Source organism: Lepisosteus oculatus, chromosome 5 (assembly GCF_040954835.1).
Source record: "Lepisosteus oculatus isolate fLepOcu1 chromosome 5, fLepOcu1.hap2, whole genome shotgun sequence".
Taxonomy (NCBI): domain Eukaryota; kingdom Metazoa; phylum Chordata; class Actinopteri; order Semionotiformes; family Lepisosteidae; genus Lepisosteus; species Lepisosteus oculatus.
Window position 1 is genome coordinate 17,585,561 of NC_090700.1, and position 17,977 is coordinate 17,603,537.

The following is a 17,977-nucleotide window of genomic DNA, read 5'->3' on the forward strand; positions in this document are numbered from 1 at the left end:
TTCTAATAGATATAATATAATACATTAATATATACATTATATCTATATTTACATCTATATTTATATTCATATGTGTGATACAATTTTTCTGTGTACTGTTCTGTTCTAGTTTGTTCTTTGCATGTCCGACTGTGAGTAACTCTTGTATTGTATTGTATGTATTGTACTATTATTATATAATTCGTTACACTGTGGCTGTGTTGTGTGTGTTAAGCTGCTGTTGCACTGCAATTTCCCTCACGGGATCAATAAAGTATCTATCTATCTAATAGTAGAAAATACAAGTGGGGGCTCTGCAGAAATTGTTGCCGTTTCCAAAATACATATAGTGTAATTCCTAATATTGTCAAGATACTTTTGCACAGCACTGCATTTACTGTACCTACAGTACATTTCTTCACATTAAGTCCTGGTGAACTGTACTTTTTAAGAGTTCTTATCAACAGGAAACCTGCTCCATAACACACCAAACACAAAATACGAAATTAAACAAAAAAACAAATCAGATTACAGAAACCTTTTGAGAAAATGCGTTCTGCAAAATTCTTTGTGTCTTTTGGTCTTGAAAATTTCTGGATTTACAAAAAATCATAGTAATCAATTCCTGGCTTCCTGAGCTAGAATCCAACCACCTATTGCATAGGAGTTAAATCATTTTAAAACCTAATGCTCCTTGAGTTCTAGTGGATTGCACGGGACAACTAAGGAGTATAATAAGGCATGATCTGTCACCCATTTCTGAGTAACATTAGATAGTCAATAAACCATGGTCTTTTTTCAGGTAGGTGGTCTATGGTCCTGTACAGAGAAAGAGTGACAGAAGAGCTAGTTCAATGGTGGTATGCTGCCATTAAAATAAAACATACTTGTAAGTTGAGGAGTTGGTGAGGTTTGTCATGTCCTCCTGCGTGAGGCGCCAGTTTTTCAGGGTGCCCTTCACCAGCCCCGATACCACCACAAACATCAGCACCAGGATATTGATGCAGGTGAACACCTTATTCACCATGGCTGATTCCTTCACGCCAAAGGCCAGCAGCCCTGGAAGAAACAACGTTGCCTGCTGTTAGCCTAGACAAGGCTGCAACAGTACAAGAACAAAGTGACAAAAGACAATCAGAATAAAACCAATCTCCTGTCTTAGATGCTTAAATGGACAAATTTATGATTGAATAGCAAAGTGCTGATTTTGTGCTTAAAAATTCAAATTACAGTATGTAGTTTTTTGTTGTTTTGTTTTTTCAAAATTGTATTCCTGTTCCAAGATGGGTTGAATGGAGCTGCTAGAAAAGAAAATATTTTTTGTCCTCAATTCAGAGGAAAACAAAAATAAATTAAGATTACATTGATTTTGGATCGTTGACTGGATACGCCATCTCCTGGCCCCCTAAGGCATTACATGAGAAGAAGTGCATTGTTCCTTCACTGGACAACATACCTGTTAAAATCAGGATGATCAAAACTGCAAATATATCGGGATACTCAGCCAATACCCCAGGGGCCTTTATTGACATGTACGCTTGGCAGAACTCCTCAATGTGCTTGCCAATCAGCTCATCAAATGTGGCACTCCAGGCTCGAGCTACACTTGATGTTCCTGTGAAAAGTAACATGAAATCTGTAACAACAATTTCAGCCTCATTTTTCCAGTTTCATTTCTGTTTTGTAACTTGAGATTTTCCAGGTTATTTTTAAATTACAGGCAGTCCATGAACCATCAAATCAATATATATTTTGTACCTACTTAAATTAAGGCTATCCCTTACCAAAGAAACAGTTGAGACCAAGATTACCCTGAAATAAAATTATGACATTTATGATTTTTTAAATATGGTTCTCTTCAGTAACATGAAAGTTGTAGACCAATGTCCCTAATTATGTAAGGCTAATGAAAATATCATTTGTGAATTAGGACACAAAAAAAGAACATCCATTCATTCATTCCCGACTGTATTGGTTAATCCAGGGTTGCAGGAGAGCCGGAGTCTATCCAGACAAGCAAAAGGAGCAAGGTAGGATACACCGTAGATGGGACACCAGTCCAACTCATGGCACACAGAAACAAATACACACTCACACCAGGCCAGTGTTCTCAGAAACCAACTAACCCACCAGTATGTCTTTGGATTGTGAGAGGAAACCAAAGGAGGCAGAAATCTATGTGAAGACTGGTAGAACATACAAACTTCATGCAGATAGTGCCACAGGAAGTGAACCCAGGCCCCAGCATTATGAAGCAGCAATGCTAACTACTATGCCATTATGCTACCCCCGAACAAACAATTAAAGCAAACTAAAACAAGTATTTTTACTTTGTTGTTTAGGGACCCTGTATTATCAGGAATTAAAGCAAAATCTCAGTATGAATTATGATATTGTGAGATAACAGAACATGGAGAATGCATCTGACCATTAAATATTTCGACAACCACATCAATATGAAAACAACAAGAATAGTCCAGTTTGCCAATTTTGCCAAGAATGAAAACAAGTTCAAGAAATAATCAAAAAGGAATTAAATAATGTCCCTTGATAGTGTTCAGCCTCTGGGCTGAAAAGTGTTGCTTATAATACTAAAGGGATAGTGTAGTCATATTGTCAATGAGCTTGTAATGTGTGGCCTTTTTTTCAAAAATGAGCATACTGGAATTAGGAATGCAACTGCCAACATCATGTGCCAAAGAGGTTCAGATGATGTCATTTTGCCTAGCTGACAATATGAAGACAGCTGTAGATTAAGCTCAGTTGCCTTTAATTTTGTATTGAGGCAAGCTTTGAAGTATTGGGAGTTACAAGAAGTAAGTGTGAATAGGAAGCTAATTGCAGTATTTACAGCATTTAATACCAATTGTAGTGTAGGTGGATCATTTGCTTTGTGGAGTATGAGTCTTTTTTCCCCACAGTGTAACTGCGCACCACGGTGCTGCCAAAGACATGGAACCAAGAAGATAGCATAGGGCTGTTACTTTGATTCATCATTTGAATTAAAAAAGACAACATTTCATTAAATGTATACACCTTAGGTAACTATAGGCTTGTGTAGGCAGGACAGATTAATCTGCCTTATTCGAGAGCACAGCATCACCTGTCTTTAGAATCCAACCAAATATTGTCTGGAATACTGTACTTTGCCAGGTATTTAAACTACCATTTAAATGAAACTAGGCATGAACGTGGAAAGAGCCAAAAATGCCTGATTTTGTTTTTCCGTGAAAATACTAGCAGAATAAAGTCAAAAGGTTGTAAAAGGACCTCTGGGGACTTCCACAGACACTTTTACAAAACCCTGTCAAACTATATGCTCTCTACATGTTTCACTGGGCTTCCTTTGGGTGCCCTTGGGAAAACTGGCCCAGGTGTGAATGTGTGTGCTTGTGTCTGTGTCCCCCCTACTATGGACTGACATCTTCTCCAGGGTGTCCTGCCTGCTGCTTGCCAGGTTAGTCTGACTCCCCTGCAACCCTATATTGGATAAAGCAGTTAGAAAATTGGTGGATATTTAACAAGTCACTTACTCACTATGAAAAATTTGGTCTCTGCAGAATTCCCCAGGAAGTTCAAATATGCATTTCAATACCCATTATGTCTTTTGTTTTTGCCTTTTTTTTTTACCTAAAAGCTGAATACAGTATGCAGTATACTGTCCCACCTGGGATTTGAATCTTCAACCTTCCAGTTACGAGTCCACTAAGCTACACCGTTGCCAACTTATTATTGTACGCTCTACAATACGTTTGCAGGAAAAGAAAGTAAACCAAAAGGGAAATTAAGCACTGTGAGCTTATTAAATTACAAATTAAACTAATTAGACGAGAAAAGCAATGGAGCAAAAACAACAGAGCTGGGCTGAAACTTGTGAAATGTAGTCATGAGTTTTGGTTTTCATTAACACATGGGCAGGTGCATACCGACCACAGTGTAAACATGGAAAAAGAGTGAAAAACGAAACAAAACCCAGCGAAAAAAGACTGACTTTTCAAAACTGGTAAGTTTACTCTTTATGTTTCCTAAATGTAAAAACAAAAGAGAGTAGTCTTATTACATGAGCTCCTGTTGCAAAAGCAGGCTGCGATTCAGAGTCACCGATTTACATCTTGTTGTATGTATAATTACCATTGTATTATCACGCTCATTTAAATGTTCCAGCCTAATTACATATTGAAACTAGGGCTCAGTTTCTATTTAAGTTAACCAAAATATTGTTTTACAAACTCTGAAGGTCATACACAAGAAATAAATGACAAATTTGATTTTAGAGCAGGTGGAAGAAAGACAGATGGTGGGAAAGTATGTGTGGGGGGGGGGAGGGGTTGTGACTCACCTATCACGTATGATAGGATGAGATTCCAGCCTGTGATGAAAGCCCAGAGCTCTCCCACAGTCACGTAACTGTACAGGTAAGCGGATCCAGTCTTCGGCACGCGGGCCCCAAACTCGGCGTAGCACAGCCCCGCTAGCACAGAAGCCAGCGCGGCAATCAGGAAGGACAGCACGATAGCCGGGCCGGCGTTGTCTCTAGCTACAGCCCCGGCCAGCACGTACACCCCGGCTCCCAGCGTACTGCCCACCCCCAGCGCAATCAGGTCAAAGGTGTCGAGGCAGCGCGAGAGCCGGGACTCCTCGGAGTTGCAGTCCACCACCTTCACCCGCAGAAGCTGCTTCCCGAAACCCAGGAGCATCTTGCAGGCCATGGTTGCTGCAGTCAAGTGGGGCTGCGTGGGCAGGCGGGCAGAGCTGTACCAAGAGGGGGAAAAAAAAAAAAAGAAGAGGGACAGACATCACTCACCCCTCCCAAAAGAAGGTACTGAAGTAGGAGGACTAAATTCCCCCCAGCTTGTTTTAAACCGCATACATACAGTAGCTCCAATATCAAAATCCTAAAAAAAGTTCAAATACAAAAAGAGAGAACACAGGGTTATCCCAGTTGTGATACACAGAGTGACTTCAACTGGGTCCATATTGTCTAATATGGACATATTTTTCATGTCATATCCATCAATCACAAAAACATCACATTTCAACAAGGTAAGTGTTCCGGTATTTTCTCATGACCCTGACCAGTTTAGATATGAGCATTTGGATATGTATTCAGAAATGACAATATAATGCATTCCAGGATGAGCTGGGTGAAGAAGTCGTGTGTTTGAAGCTATGCTATTTAACTAGAATAAAATTTCACTTCACGTGCTTTACCCATTTTACATCACTGTACCTTCATGCTAAATGGTTATTTGATCATTTGGATGGGATTAACAATTAACATTTAAAAGTAACAAAATTTATCAGAAGTCAAGCTCTTTAAAATTGACTATCAAACAAAATTTCACCTCATTCAAAAAAAAACATTAACATCTGATAAGAATAAAGGAAAGAACAGAGCGTGTTAAGAATTCCTTAGTTCCTAAATCACTCAGTTTAATTTTGTCCCTAACTGGACTGCTTAATCAATGTAAACAAATGTAGCTGCTGTTGAATTTCTGGTTTAATTACCAGCACAATCACCCATGTTAATCCGCTAGAAGAACGTACATCCCAGTAGAACCAGTAATCATTTATTTTACCTCACATTTCCTCTGGTTCAGGGAAATGTTTCCTAGCCTACATTTTAGAAGATAAGCAAACAGAACTAAAACCAAATCATATACTGTAGGAAAAATATTGCAAAACACATATTATACACAGTTTGATACATGCTGTTCCTTTAGATAGTTGAATAAATATCCTTGCAGCTGTACTATCTGAATATACAAGACAATTTAACAACCCATGTAAATCTGAAACATTCAAAACAATGAAATCACTAATTTTAATCTAATCATCTAATTTCTTCTAATTTTAAACTTACAATTCACAAAACAAAGCAGCTGTTTTTAAGACAGCCCGTAGAACAGAACATCCAGTTCCCTAAAATAATCATTCCAGTAGTTAACATTGCTGCCTCCCAGCACTGGGCTCCAGGGTTCAATTCTAGACCTTATCTGCATGGAGTTTGTTCTCCCCATGTTTGCATGGGTTTCCTCCAAAAGACATACTGTTAGGTAAACTGGCTTCTGGGAAAAGTGGCCCAAGGTGTGAGTACGCACTGGGATCTATCTGTCCTACAATGGACTGGTGTCCTGCCCAGGGTGTAGCCTGCCTGTTTCTTCTCAGGATAGGCTCCAGCTCCCTCGTGACCCTGAACTGGAAGAAATTATTAGAAAATGGATGGATGAATAGTGCTCTGCATCCTGGACACCTCTTAATAAAGAGAACAGGCAGGGTTCTGCCTTGAAACAGTCTGGGACATCTGCAGGTCACTGCCAGCATATTTTGGGAAAGTAATAATTAAGGTGGTCGCAGCTAAACCGGCTCCTAAATTTAACTTCAACCAGCCTATATGGTGGATGAAGTGGACTTATTTCAGACATGTAATTTAGTCATGTTACCGGGAGCGGCCACAAACTGAGACATCGCACTGATTATATTTCATTAATGAAGCACATTTTTGTGTTGGAATCTTGGAAGAACAAGCTCAGTTTTATATTAGTAATCTGGCAGCTTGAATTTAAAAGTGCTGTGTTCCCATTTATATTTTATATTAAAGGATGTAATTCCTTTATGGAAGTCCTTTTGCTGTTAATTATTTTAAAAGCTGAGGCAAATGGCGGAGAAAGAAAAAAGTATGTGAAAAATATAATACAGCCCATGTTCTACAAACCATACAGGAAAATCTTTTCCCACATATCTGTAGAAAAGAGCTCTCTTAGAAAAGAGAAGTACACTAAAAGCACTTAAGTCAGATTTGTAACTATTTGGCGTCCATGCACTAACGTCTCTGTGACTAGACCATGACACTTTCTTTGCAAGAATGGAGATTCCTGTAATGACACTGTATAAAACAATTTGTCATACAAATCTAGCAATCATAACTCTACCACAAGTTATTTATTAATATAATCAAGGAGAATTCTAATTTCCTGTGTAATTTTAAGGAGACACAATAGGCAGTCCTTCCTTAACTGTTGTCTGGATCATTAGTTTTTCATTCAATGTGTTCTTTGCATTTGGGGATCGAGACTTAGATCATTTGTTGCAATTTGGGCCTATTTTCTAACTTGGTCTTACATACTCATAGCTTTATTTGGTCTGTTGATGATTTTCTTAAGTTCAAGAAACAGTGTTTATTTCATTACATCTTTCTGTTTTAGTTTATTTGCCTTTTGGCAACTGTTTTTTCCACATCTAAGCTGCCTCTGATGCTCACCTGTGGGTGGATCTGTGGTATCCCCTGCATGCCACAAGTCTCCAGCCTTGCTTGCCTGCAACCCGGGGTCTTGGTCTCTTCCTGCCTTATAGCTCCTTAGTCTTACAGCTCACAAGCTACTCTGAGGCCATGTCTGTACTCAGACCTTGGCTTGGCTGTCTGTCCACCTGGCCTGGCCAGTCCCGTAGCTGACTGTTCAGCCAGCTTGCCAGACAGCTACAGTAAGTTTGTCTGGCTTCATTATGTCAGTGTCAGGATTCACTTGATCTGCAGTGGCTTGTTTGCCTGTGTCTGCTATACAGTAGCAGTGCCTGCATCCCTATGAAACAAACTTCTAACCAGATGGATACTATACATCACCAAATTCTTTACATTTTCCAGTTTTTAGTCATGTAGTGTGTGGAATCCTAGAATGTTTGGTGGATTGAGTTACAGATTCATTTTTGTTTTAAAATATGACAACTTTAAACCACTTTAAGCCACAGTACTAAAACTGCCAAAACATTTTGGTTCTATACGATCTACAGAAATAACCACTCTATTTTTAGTTTGGAATGCTGTATGGGGTATTGCTGAGATTATGAGCTAAATTAAAAGAATGTTTGCATTTTTATGACTAGTTATTGGCGGCACCATGGTGCAGTGTTTAGCATTACTGCCTCGGAGTGCTGGGGCTCTGGGATCAATTCCTGACCAGGAGTGCTCTCTGCATGGAGTTTGTGCTGTATGTTCTCTCTTTATTCACATGTGTTTTCTCCAGGTGCACCGGTTTCCTCTCACTGTCCAAACACATACTGGTAAGTTAATTGGCTTTTGGGGAAAATTGGCCCATGATGTGAGTGTATGCGTAACTGTATCCGTCTGCTCTGCCTGCCTTGCATCCGAAGGCATGCGGGAATAGATTCCAGCTCCCCCCGCAACATTGAATTGGAAGAAGCAGTTAGAAAATGGATGGACAACTTGTTATTAATTTGTCCCTAGTCCATTATCCACAGTTATGCCGCAGTGATTTGATCTAGAAACACTACCTTTTCAAAACCGACCTTCTCAAGATCTCAAATTGTTGTGATTTAAACAGATTATCTGCAGCTATTACATGTGATTTCACTCTGTGAATAACACATAATTATATTCCTAGACTATGGTCAATACACATATATTTATCTCTATATAAACTGCCTAGTTTAGAGAAATTAAAATGAAGCAATTTTTTCTGCTACCAAATTGTAATGCTGAGGCAATGTGGTGTGGTTCTCCTCATCAAATGAGAACCCTGGACTGGTTTAGTAGTCATTGATCGGATTAAATTTAACCGTCGGAGAGCATGAATCTAGGTATAGCTTTCAACCCAAATTTAATCACACATTCAAAAGATCACTTTTTCCCCATCAAGGAATAAAAGGCCACATGTGCTATATGGTTTCAATGTTTGATCTCGAGAAGATGGTGCATTGTTCCTCTGGGAGCTTTTAGTGTAATGGTTTCATTGCCAGTACCTCAACAGCAACCTGTTCACAGGTAACAGAAATCTGTTATCCAAGCTGTAGCTGCCTGTACATTAAGAACCTACAGTGGTTCTGGCTTCTCTGCATCAGCTCTCTGTTAAGGGAATAATTGATTTTAAAATTGAACCTACAACCTATTAAAGGTCTAACTCCCAGCTCTATTACTGCACATATTCTACATTCTGCAATTCCCGGAATTATCGACACTGAAACTTGTCATTATGATCTAGATTATCTCAAAAGCATATACAAGAAGTAAAGTTTTTTCTATGAGTACACAATTCACAGCCCAGCAGGAAATCATTAAGCGTGACTAGTAACAAACTTGAATACATGTCCAGGATTATCCATCTTACTGTAAGACACATTCCATTTTGTTGCCAAATTTGAATGATGGTATAAACACCAATTTTTTTCAGCAGAAATGTACAACAATTCTCCTAAATCACACGAGAAACTCAATGCAAAAGCAAAGATAAATATAGTCCCTGATATGCCACAGCAATTTAATAACCTGAAAAAAAAACTTCAGCAATCTTCAAATCTTTATAATTTCAACAGGACACACAATGGACATCTGAGTCAAATCTTTGCACAAGTCCACTCCCAAGAAAAACAAACTTCATAGCTACAAATATGCAGACTAGGGTTAATCTCATAAAATATGTGAAAGTTAGATTTTCAAAGAAAATATGGGAACTGCATATTTGCAATGTAATCTAGAATACGTTTTTTTTAAACAAATGGTTTTCTAACCACTTATGAGTATTCTATATGAAGTATTCTATTCTTCAAAAAGCAGCCAGTGTAGCAAAACAGTGAAACTAACACTCCAATATAAACAGACATAATCTAAAAACAATACACAGTTCCTTCAACTCCTTGTATCCATATTATTCCTTGGAAGAGAAAAACAATAATCAAACATATTTATTATCAGTGTAAATATCAAGTTCACACGGGTGGAAATAGGGTTTCAATGAAATTCAAATTTGAATACATTTGTATATTTACTTTTTCCTAAACACATTCCTGTCATGACAAAGCACACTGTAAATAATGCTAGAAGTTAAAACTGCTTGAAAATTAAATTAAAAACCTACAAAAAAACTTTCTCTTACAAAAAAGCAGTTTACATGTTATATCAACAGAATGAATTAGAATGAAAAACTAATTCCAAAGAGAAATAAGTACTGAAACAGTATTTGTCAATCTTTAGAATATTTTTTTATTTGTACATATTTGGAAAAATGTATGAATAAGTTTATTGCTGACTTTTACAATGCCGTTTATTTATACTTTTTTTTTCTAAATAGCCTTTACAACTTTAGATACAAGTAGTACAGAAGACTCAATTTTATACTGTAACTGCATGACAATAGGCAACACAAAGCATAGTTATGTAATAAATTTTCCACAAAAATATGGTTTAGCTACTTATTTTTAAGGAAGGGAGAACAATAAAGAAGATGTATAAAAGCTTCACTTGCAGAGCAGGACTCCTGCATACTCACGGAGAAAGAAAAGGCTTCAGATTTTGATAGAGCAGTGTTCACTGTTACAGATCCACTTGCAGAAACGTGCTCTTCTCACTCCACTAAGTACATCCCGTTAGGAGGCCCTCCTACAAATAGCAACTTGCTGCATCACATGACCTGGTCACAGCAGCTGCACATGCCATCACACACAGGGCAGTGAAGTGCAATGTTATCGTCCTCCCCAAGACTCCATTCACCACAGACAATTGGAAACTCGCCCTACATCGCGCCAAGCTGTCACATTTAAAGCACTAGCTTTGCTTTTTACATTGTACCCGATATCACCTGCAGACACGCACAGCATGCTTGGATGTATCTGTAACAAGGTCTTCATTGACCAGTACCAAAACAAACCTCTGGCCTGAACCATCAAGTCTTGAGTCTTGAAACTCAAACAAAAACTTTGTGTCAAGACTAACAATAGTCTTTGTGTCTGTGAACCTGAGTGTACAATTTTATTGATATCAGCATACTGTACCACTGATATCAACAGGAATAGATACCCTCCAGTTTTTGGTCGTCTCCGATCTCTGCAAATGGAACACGGGAGTTCCAACAGCTGCACTGCCACTGTACAATACAGCTTCACTTAAATTGCCATGAGTTTAAGCAGCACATTAAACAACACACTGCATAAAAGTTATTTTCTGTACTATACAGCCTGATCATGTTAAGCATCTAGTACAGGCCATTCCCTGTGACCAGCAGCCCCCCCCCCAACTCATTTTAGCCTCCTTTCCGCTAAGTTACTCTAATGAACTTGTGCAGTGCGCCACCTATTGAGGCTTCTCATACACAACACGAGCCAATGGTCTTCCAGCTCTCATCCGACTCAGGTGGAAATTGCCACAACAATAAGCTATGACATTGCTTACGACAACGAAATGAGGTGAAACTGACAGTCTGCTTGTTTCTCAGGGTAGGCTAGTGTCAGCTACACATGATCAAACCAAAACCTTTCAATTTCATATACTGTATGAAAAGATACTGCATTGATAACCTACAGTACTCTTTATAATAAAATAAGAATATAATAAAGGAGTATATATATGAAACCAGAGGAGACTATTTGACCCATCTAGCTCATTAGTTAACAGACAATTGATCCAAGGATCTCATCTTACCGTTTTTTGAAAGAAGCCAGTTTATTAGCATTGACAACAAGGCTGGGTAGATTGTTCCATACTCCCACATCCCATTGTGTACACAAGCGCTTCTTGTTCTCAGTTTTAAATGCACTTCCCCATAACTCCAACTCGTGTCCTCTGGTTTGTGTTTCAGTGGATCTTTGCCAATGCCTGTGAGGATATTGAAAACTTTGATCAGGTCCCATTGTTGACTTAGTTCAAGTCTAAAAAGGTTTGCTTCCTTCAGCCTGTCAATGTAGCATATTCCCTTAGGCCCATGAAGGTATCTGCTTGCTCTTCTCTGTAACTCCAGAGCAGCAGTATATTTTTAATGTCATGGCAGCTAAACCTTAAATAAATAACCATTGCTTTACATGTTATGCTTTTAACTGTATAGCCTTAAATGTTGTTTTACTTCACAACAATGTCTAAAAGGTGTAAAAGATGTCAACATAAACATCCATGTCTTTCTGGTAAGTGTGACCTTTATGCTAAGCATTTCCCATTTTTGTATTTATTTGTTTTTGCTATCTACTTTACATGTAATGCTTTGCATTTCTCTGTATTAAGTGTCAACTGCCAAATTGAATTAATCCAAATACTTCAGAATTTTATTTGCTGCTTCTAAAGTAACTGCCTATCCACCTACATGGTTTTGTCTGCAAACATGACTAATTTACTAAATATACCAGAATCAAAAGAATAAAGGATTTTCTGAGTTTCTAATAAGAGGAAAGCGTATGACCACACAACAGAAATTACACATACTTAAAGATAATTATCTTTTTGTCTGCAACTAATATCCCAAAAAGTCCATTTAAAACTCGGTTTGACTTTTTTTTTAAATTGCCAATATTGGCAAAGTTGCGTAAATCAGATGTGGGAAAACAAAATTTTATCAGCACCTTTATCTTTTGAAGTAGTATTCTTCAAATGCAACAAATCAGTCCCTTTCTTATTTGATGACTCATTGTGAATCAGCATGAACTATTCAGTTGAAGTCTCTACAGCAAAATCCAAACTATTCACACATACAGTACTACACATCCCACATTACCGCTGCTCCCAGGTTTGTTTCTTTTCAAATTTTGATAATAAAGTAGATGAAACAAATAGAAAACAAAATTTTTCACAAAGAAGATGCCACTGGCACTAATCTATTTTAACACTACCTTTCGAGGGCACAGCCTAGACTCAGCCTGGCAATCTCCTATTGCAGGATTTAGCATGCACTTCTTGTGCCAAAGACTACACCAATCTTAACACAGTATGTTCCTCTTACATTAATGTCAGCAATAATGTCCGTACTGTCCGTTACAAACCAAGCAATGTGAATCTTCTGAAACTGGCACATCAACAGTTCTTTTACAAAATAAGCAGTAACATTAAAAGATATTTGTTTATCAAGATTGGAAAAAATGTCTTGAGTTATTATTTAGTCTGTACATTTGTTTGATGACATATGCAAGGTGACTTGTGAGCAATGTTTTTATTAAAATACAACAGGCTGTATATTCCAGACAAAAAATACACAGTGTTCCTAGTACATTTCTTATGCTCACCAGTACTCAAATCTGCTGAGTAATATGTGAGATACAGTTGCCAAATAAGTGAATCACATTCCTTGTGCATCATAGCCCACATTTAATAGAAACATACAATGCATAGAAAGACACATTTTTCTTAAACTGAGTCCCTAATACACACACATTTGGTAACACTAAAGAGAAAATCTTCTCTCCTTCAAGGATACACTACAAACCTATTACCATGTCTGATGTGCTGTTTCCTACTTCAGTCCCTGAAAAGGCTGATGATCTATCTGTTAAGTCCTAGAGCTTTGCAAACTGCGCACCGCTCTTTCCTCGACCTAAAATACACTAGAACATAAACAGTAGTCAAAGCCAATACTGAAACACCACCTGTCACAGACAGCTCAGTGATCAATAGCAGGCCACGAGAAGAGTGACCTTAAATTTCTAATGTAAACACCCTTGTATGTATACATACTGTATTTGTTTTCTGCTTATTAAACACTGCTTATTGTGATTTACAGAGTAAGTTAAAACATGTACTGTTTAAGTACTCCCACACAGTGTGGTATAAACTTCTATTTTCTAACTGACCATCTAACTGAGAAGAACCTGTATATTGTGTAGTGCCAAACTGCCTGTTCAGTTTTTTTCAGTATGCTCTATTTTCTACTCCATGTTAACTCTGCTCATGTTTCATCCTATAATTTGCTACAATATGCTAGACCTCCATTAACTGGAAGCATGCTCAAGTTACTCCTTTAATACCATGGGAGGCCAGAGCCGCACTGCTCTGGAAAGGTCCAATCCTTCATAAGATAAAGCTAGTACTTCACAAACGGAAGTGACATGCAATTCACCTTGCAATCACCAACCCATGAAAAGGGACAGGGTCATGAAAAGAACAGGTTTGAACTGGTTCTAACAAATACCAGCATCCACTCACCCTCTGAAGGGTCAGGAAGCAGAGCATGGAAAAATGAAAGCACTATAAATACTAAATACAGTTCTGTATTTAGTACAAGGCACAATACCAGCAGTTTACATTTGAACCTGGCAAAGTAGGCCCATCCGTGAAGCAGGAAGGAACATTCTTGGCAATAACAGATGGGACTAGCATGTCTAACACCAAGCTTGTATCCCAGGGCTAAATTAAGAGATGGGCAGAGAGGGGGAGAGTCCTCCGTGCACCAATCATGTTGAAAAACTCCCTCCTGACAGCAGCCAAGCCGCCACGCAGGTGACCAGGCTATGATTACGATATTTCCAGCATACCAGCACACACTTGATTTGTTACCTCCTCGTCATCTGGAAAAACCTCACCTTCAAAACTCAAAAAAGTTCTAAGACTGAGGAAGAGCAGCCAAATGGGTGAAAATCGTTTATCTTTCAATAACTAAAAATTGGCACGTTTTCTGTGAAAATGATTTTAAGCAAGGAAAATCTGGTCTGAGCAAAGTACGTCCTTGGTGCCTTCACTTCTGACTCAACAACTTTGGGCAACTGATACTGTCTACCATTAGAACTGTGGTCTGCATAAACTAGGCAATCAATCTAGTAAATTTAGTTTAGTCATACAGCAGTATTGTAAACCACAGCTTCACTTGCATCACTTTATTACAGTTTTATCCTTTGGCAACTTTACCAGTGCACTTGTTTGTTCAAGAAAATGATATGGTCAATAGTAAAAATAAGAAAACATTCTATCCCTAAAGAGAAGATGTCTGTGGAATTGGTTAGATATTTCTCTCTTGAGTGTTCTTAACTCAATGCTGTAAACCCATATAACTAAAAAAATTGAAATACAGTACCTATTACACAGAAAGAATGGAAGGTCTAAATTATCTCCTTAACTAATCTTAGACTTCTAGCGCAGCCATTACATTCAACTGCAAAACATATATATATATAGTGGCAGCACAGTTTAAATCAATGGGATTGTTAACATGATTTTATAAGAGAAAGATAGCCATGTTAAAACATTGGCATTAGGGGTAAAATAAGCCAGTTTGGAGAAAATAAACACTAAAGTCTTTTGTAAAATTATTAATTAACTAGTAAAATGTATACATTAAAAAACACTGGCAGCTTTTGATGAAGTAGTGTGTAACAATAGAAGTTAAGGATATAAAGAAAAAGCCCAATTGTTTCTGAGTGGTAATGACACATTGATAATGTTGTTTTGAAGGCCACATACTAGGAATGTGAAGGTTGCACAACAAATGAAATTTCATGACATGTCAGGAGAGCTTCACTCAAAACAACATCTCATGTGACTGGGGCCAGTGGTGTGGGGTATTATTCAAGGAATTGACTGTTTTCACACGGAGACCCATGTCAGCATTACACCTGTGTTCCCTTCTTTGTCCTTTCTAAACAAGCATCTGTTGTTGTTTTGCATTTTTTGGCCCTCTGCCTGACTGGTGCGGCTGGCTCCTATGACAAATCAAAACATGATGGAAAACTGGAACATTCACATTTTCTTGTGTAGCAAAAAGAAACCCTACCAGTGCAAAGAATCACATGCTATATTCTATCACCATTTTTTTGCTTTGTCTTTCTTTCATTTCAAGCTCTGTATAAAAAAGCACTGCAGTTCTTCCTCAAATATGTCCTCGAGTAATCGCACTCAGTGCAGGTTAAATACCTATTACTGTGGAGCATCCAAATTTTGAATTGAATGACTACATTTAAAATGATTTGACTGTGTTAAAGGGCAGTACAGTGGTGCAGTGGTTAGCATTGCTGCCTCGCAGCACATGGGTTTCCTCTGGGTGTTCTGGTTTCCTCACACTGTCCAAAGACGTACGGGTAGGTTAAATAGTTTCTGAGAAAACTGACCCTAGGTGTGAGTGTGTGTGTGTTTGTGCCATGTGTTATTGCCCTGCAATGGACTGATGTCAGGTTCACGGTGTACCCTGCCTTATGCCTGTTGTTTGGTGTGACAGGCTCCTGTGACTCTGAATTGGAAGAAGTGGCTAGAAAATAAATAAATTGTGCAAAAGAGAGCACTCTGAATTTGTTTGTATGAAATATCAGCACTGGGGCAGTTGACCAGTAATTCTGCTATTAGATTACAAGATTACATGATTGATAAAAATATCATTTGTAATAATTTATGTTAATATATTAACATATAATATTTGTACTGTTTTATTTTAAGACTGCTAAGTGGGGGGTCCCTATTGAAAGTGTGGCCAACTTTAAAATGAAAAGTGGTGTGTCAGACAGAGAAAGATGAAAACCCTTAAACTCTATACACAACAGTCTTCTGGACTTAATTTCTCTGTATCATGTCATTAACTGAAGAGTATATTACATTACAAGTAAAGCCTTTGTTTAATTCTAATACAGCCTATTGTGTAGAGACTTTCAGCTCCTGTGTTGTAACTGGACAAAGGAAAATGAAACATGTAGGAAAAGGTCAAAATCTAGGACAAAATAGGCCTATACCAAAAATTTGAACAAAATCCAAGGTCACACATTTTAAATGAGGTGAAGTCAAATTTCACAGAAACCTTAAAATACATTAAAAATACTGTCCCATACTCAAAAGCTTACTGTACCTAGTGGAGGAAGTTTTGGTTATGTAAATAGTAGGTGGCGGTCAAAATGAGTCCGGATTTGACAGCCTGGAGCTTATGAACAGAAGGGCACTTACTGTTCAGCTAATATTTACTCTGTAACCATTTCTCCCAATAGCAAATATATTTGCAAAACAATTAAAATCAAAGGAGGTCAGTACAAAAACTGCTGTGTTTTGATTGACTGTGGAATGACACAACTTTCATAGATGTATCACAAGTCCCACACTTTCTATTCCGATACATTCCTTACAGGTTTTTGAAACACCTGTAATAAGAACCGATAGAGAATGAAGTACTGCTTTTGGTAAAAGAGAAATTTGAGTAAATTTTACACTTAAACTAATCAGCAAGAGTCTCCAATATTTACTGATTGTGTAGTTTTATTTATTTTTTAATTACTACACTGCTAAAACAGCAATATGGTTAGCTAGTAGTCTGTTCAATTCCAGTTGTTGCCAGAATCCACACAATAATGTAATCTTTAAAATGTACAGATTTTATTGCAACAGTATAATCAGGTTAAGCAGTGTTAAAGAAAAGGAAGAAAACGAAGCTAAATTATAAAATCAGGTAAAGAGAGGGCAAACATATCACTGATCACTTCTGTTGTTTCATGGCCCAGTTATTAGTAAAGCACAGATCCTTCCACTCCCACACAATATGTAGCTTCCCCTTAATATGAATACTTATGTTAATTTTAACATTAAAAATGCTACTTTCTAATTTTAAAGCATAATAATGAAAATATAACACATTCCAAGAACACCCCAAATATATGAGCAACTATATTAAGATGCTGAATTACAAAGCGGTGAAATCCAACATTACTGCTTCAGCAATCACCTTAGCAACTGACCAGTCTTAAAACCATGGAATTCCAGTTAAGCTCCATGTGGATAGTAGAATTTAAGGCGGAAAAGGGGGAAAATTCTTGACCTAAACTACTAATATTGCTGGCAGTAATAAAAGATTTTATTTTGCCATTTTTTACCATTTGTCTTAAGTCAAGTGCAATATTAAAGAGAGGATTGTACTTGGAAAATGTGCCGTGGCAGGAATGAAGAACACCCTTAGGTTCAACTGGAGGAAGATCACAGCAGGAAATGCACCGGCTCAGGGGAATGCTGTAGAAAATGCTAAAGCTCTTCCTGTACAAAAACGTCAGCCCACAGGGGAAAGGCAAAAAAATGCATTCTTGCACTACTATCCAACATTTTTGTATGAATTCCAGATGAAACATATCTTACTTCCATTTTTTAGATGTATCTTTAAGCCTTTTTAGATAAAAGCTCAGTTGTTTCCACAGCACCTCTAGAAACGGTAACGTGACAAAGCAAAAACTACATTAAAAACATTGAGGTATTTAACTTCCTATATGCAGTCATAATTGTTTGGAATAAAATACTTCTTATGTTCCATGAAATTATAAAGTGCTCTTCTTTTTTGTA

The 17,977-nt window shown here is 37.7% G+C and overlaps 1 protein-coding gene across 8 annotated transcripts in view; it reads right to left on the reverse strand.

Moving 5' to 3' along the window:
- The window catches only part of LOC102694470 (high affinity cationic amino acid transporter 1-like), a 42,026-nt gene that overhangs the window by 19,484 nt on the left and 4,565 nt on the right, over nucleotides 1-17,977 (reverse strand). For 3 of the 8 annotated variants that reach the window (XM_069190187.1, XM_015341914.2, XM_015341913.2), the window contains exons 2-5: nucleotides 11,408-11,581; nucleotides 4,319-4,731; nucleotides 1,436-1,594; nucleotides 867-1,038 (exon numbers count right to left, since the gene is read on the reverse strand). In XM_069190187.1, the coding sequence (XP_069046288.1) occupies nucleotides 867-1,038; nucleotides 1,436-1,594; nucleotides 4,319-4,688 (701 nt within the window). In that variant the 5' untranslated portion in view covers nucleotides 4,689-4,731; nucleotides 11,408-11,581. Of the gene's footprint in view, nucleotides 1-866; nucleotides 1,039-1,435; nucleotides 1,595-4,318; nucleotides 4,732-7,240; nucleotides 7,420-10,259; nucleotides 10,362-11,407; nucleotides 11,582-17,977 lie in introns of those variants that run through there. The other 5 variants (XM_015341916.2, XM_015341917.2, XM_006628238.3 and 2 more) reach the window with 3 other exon arrangements.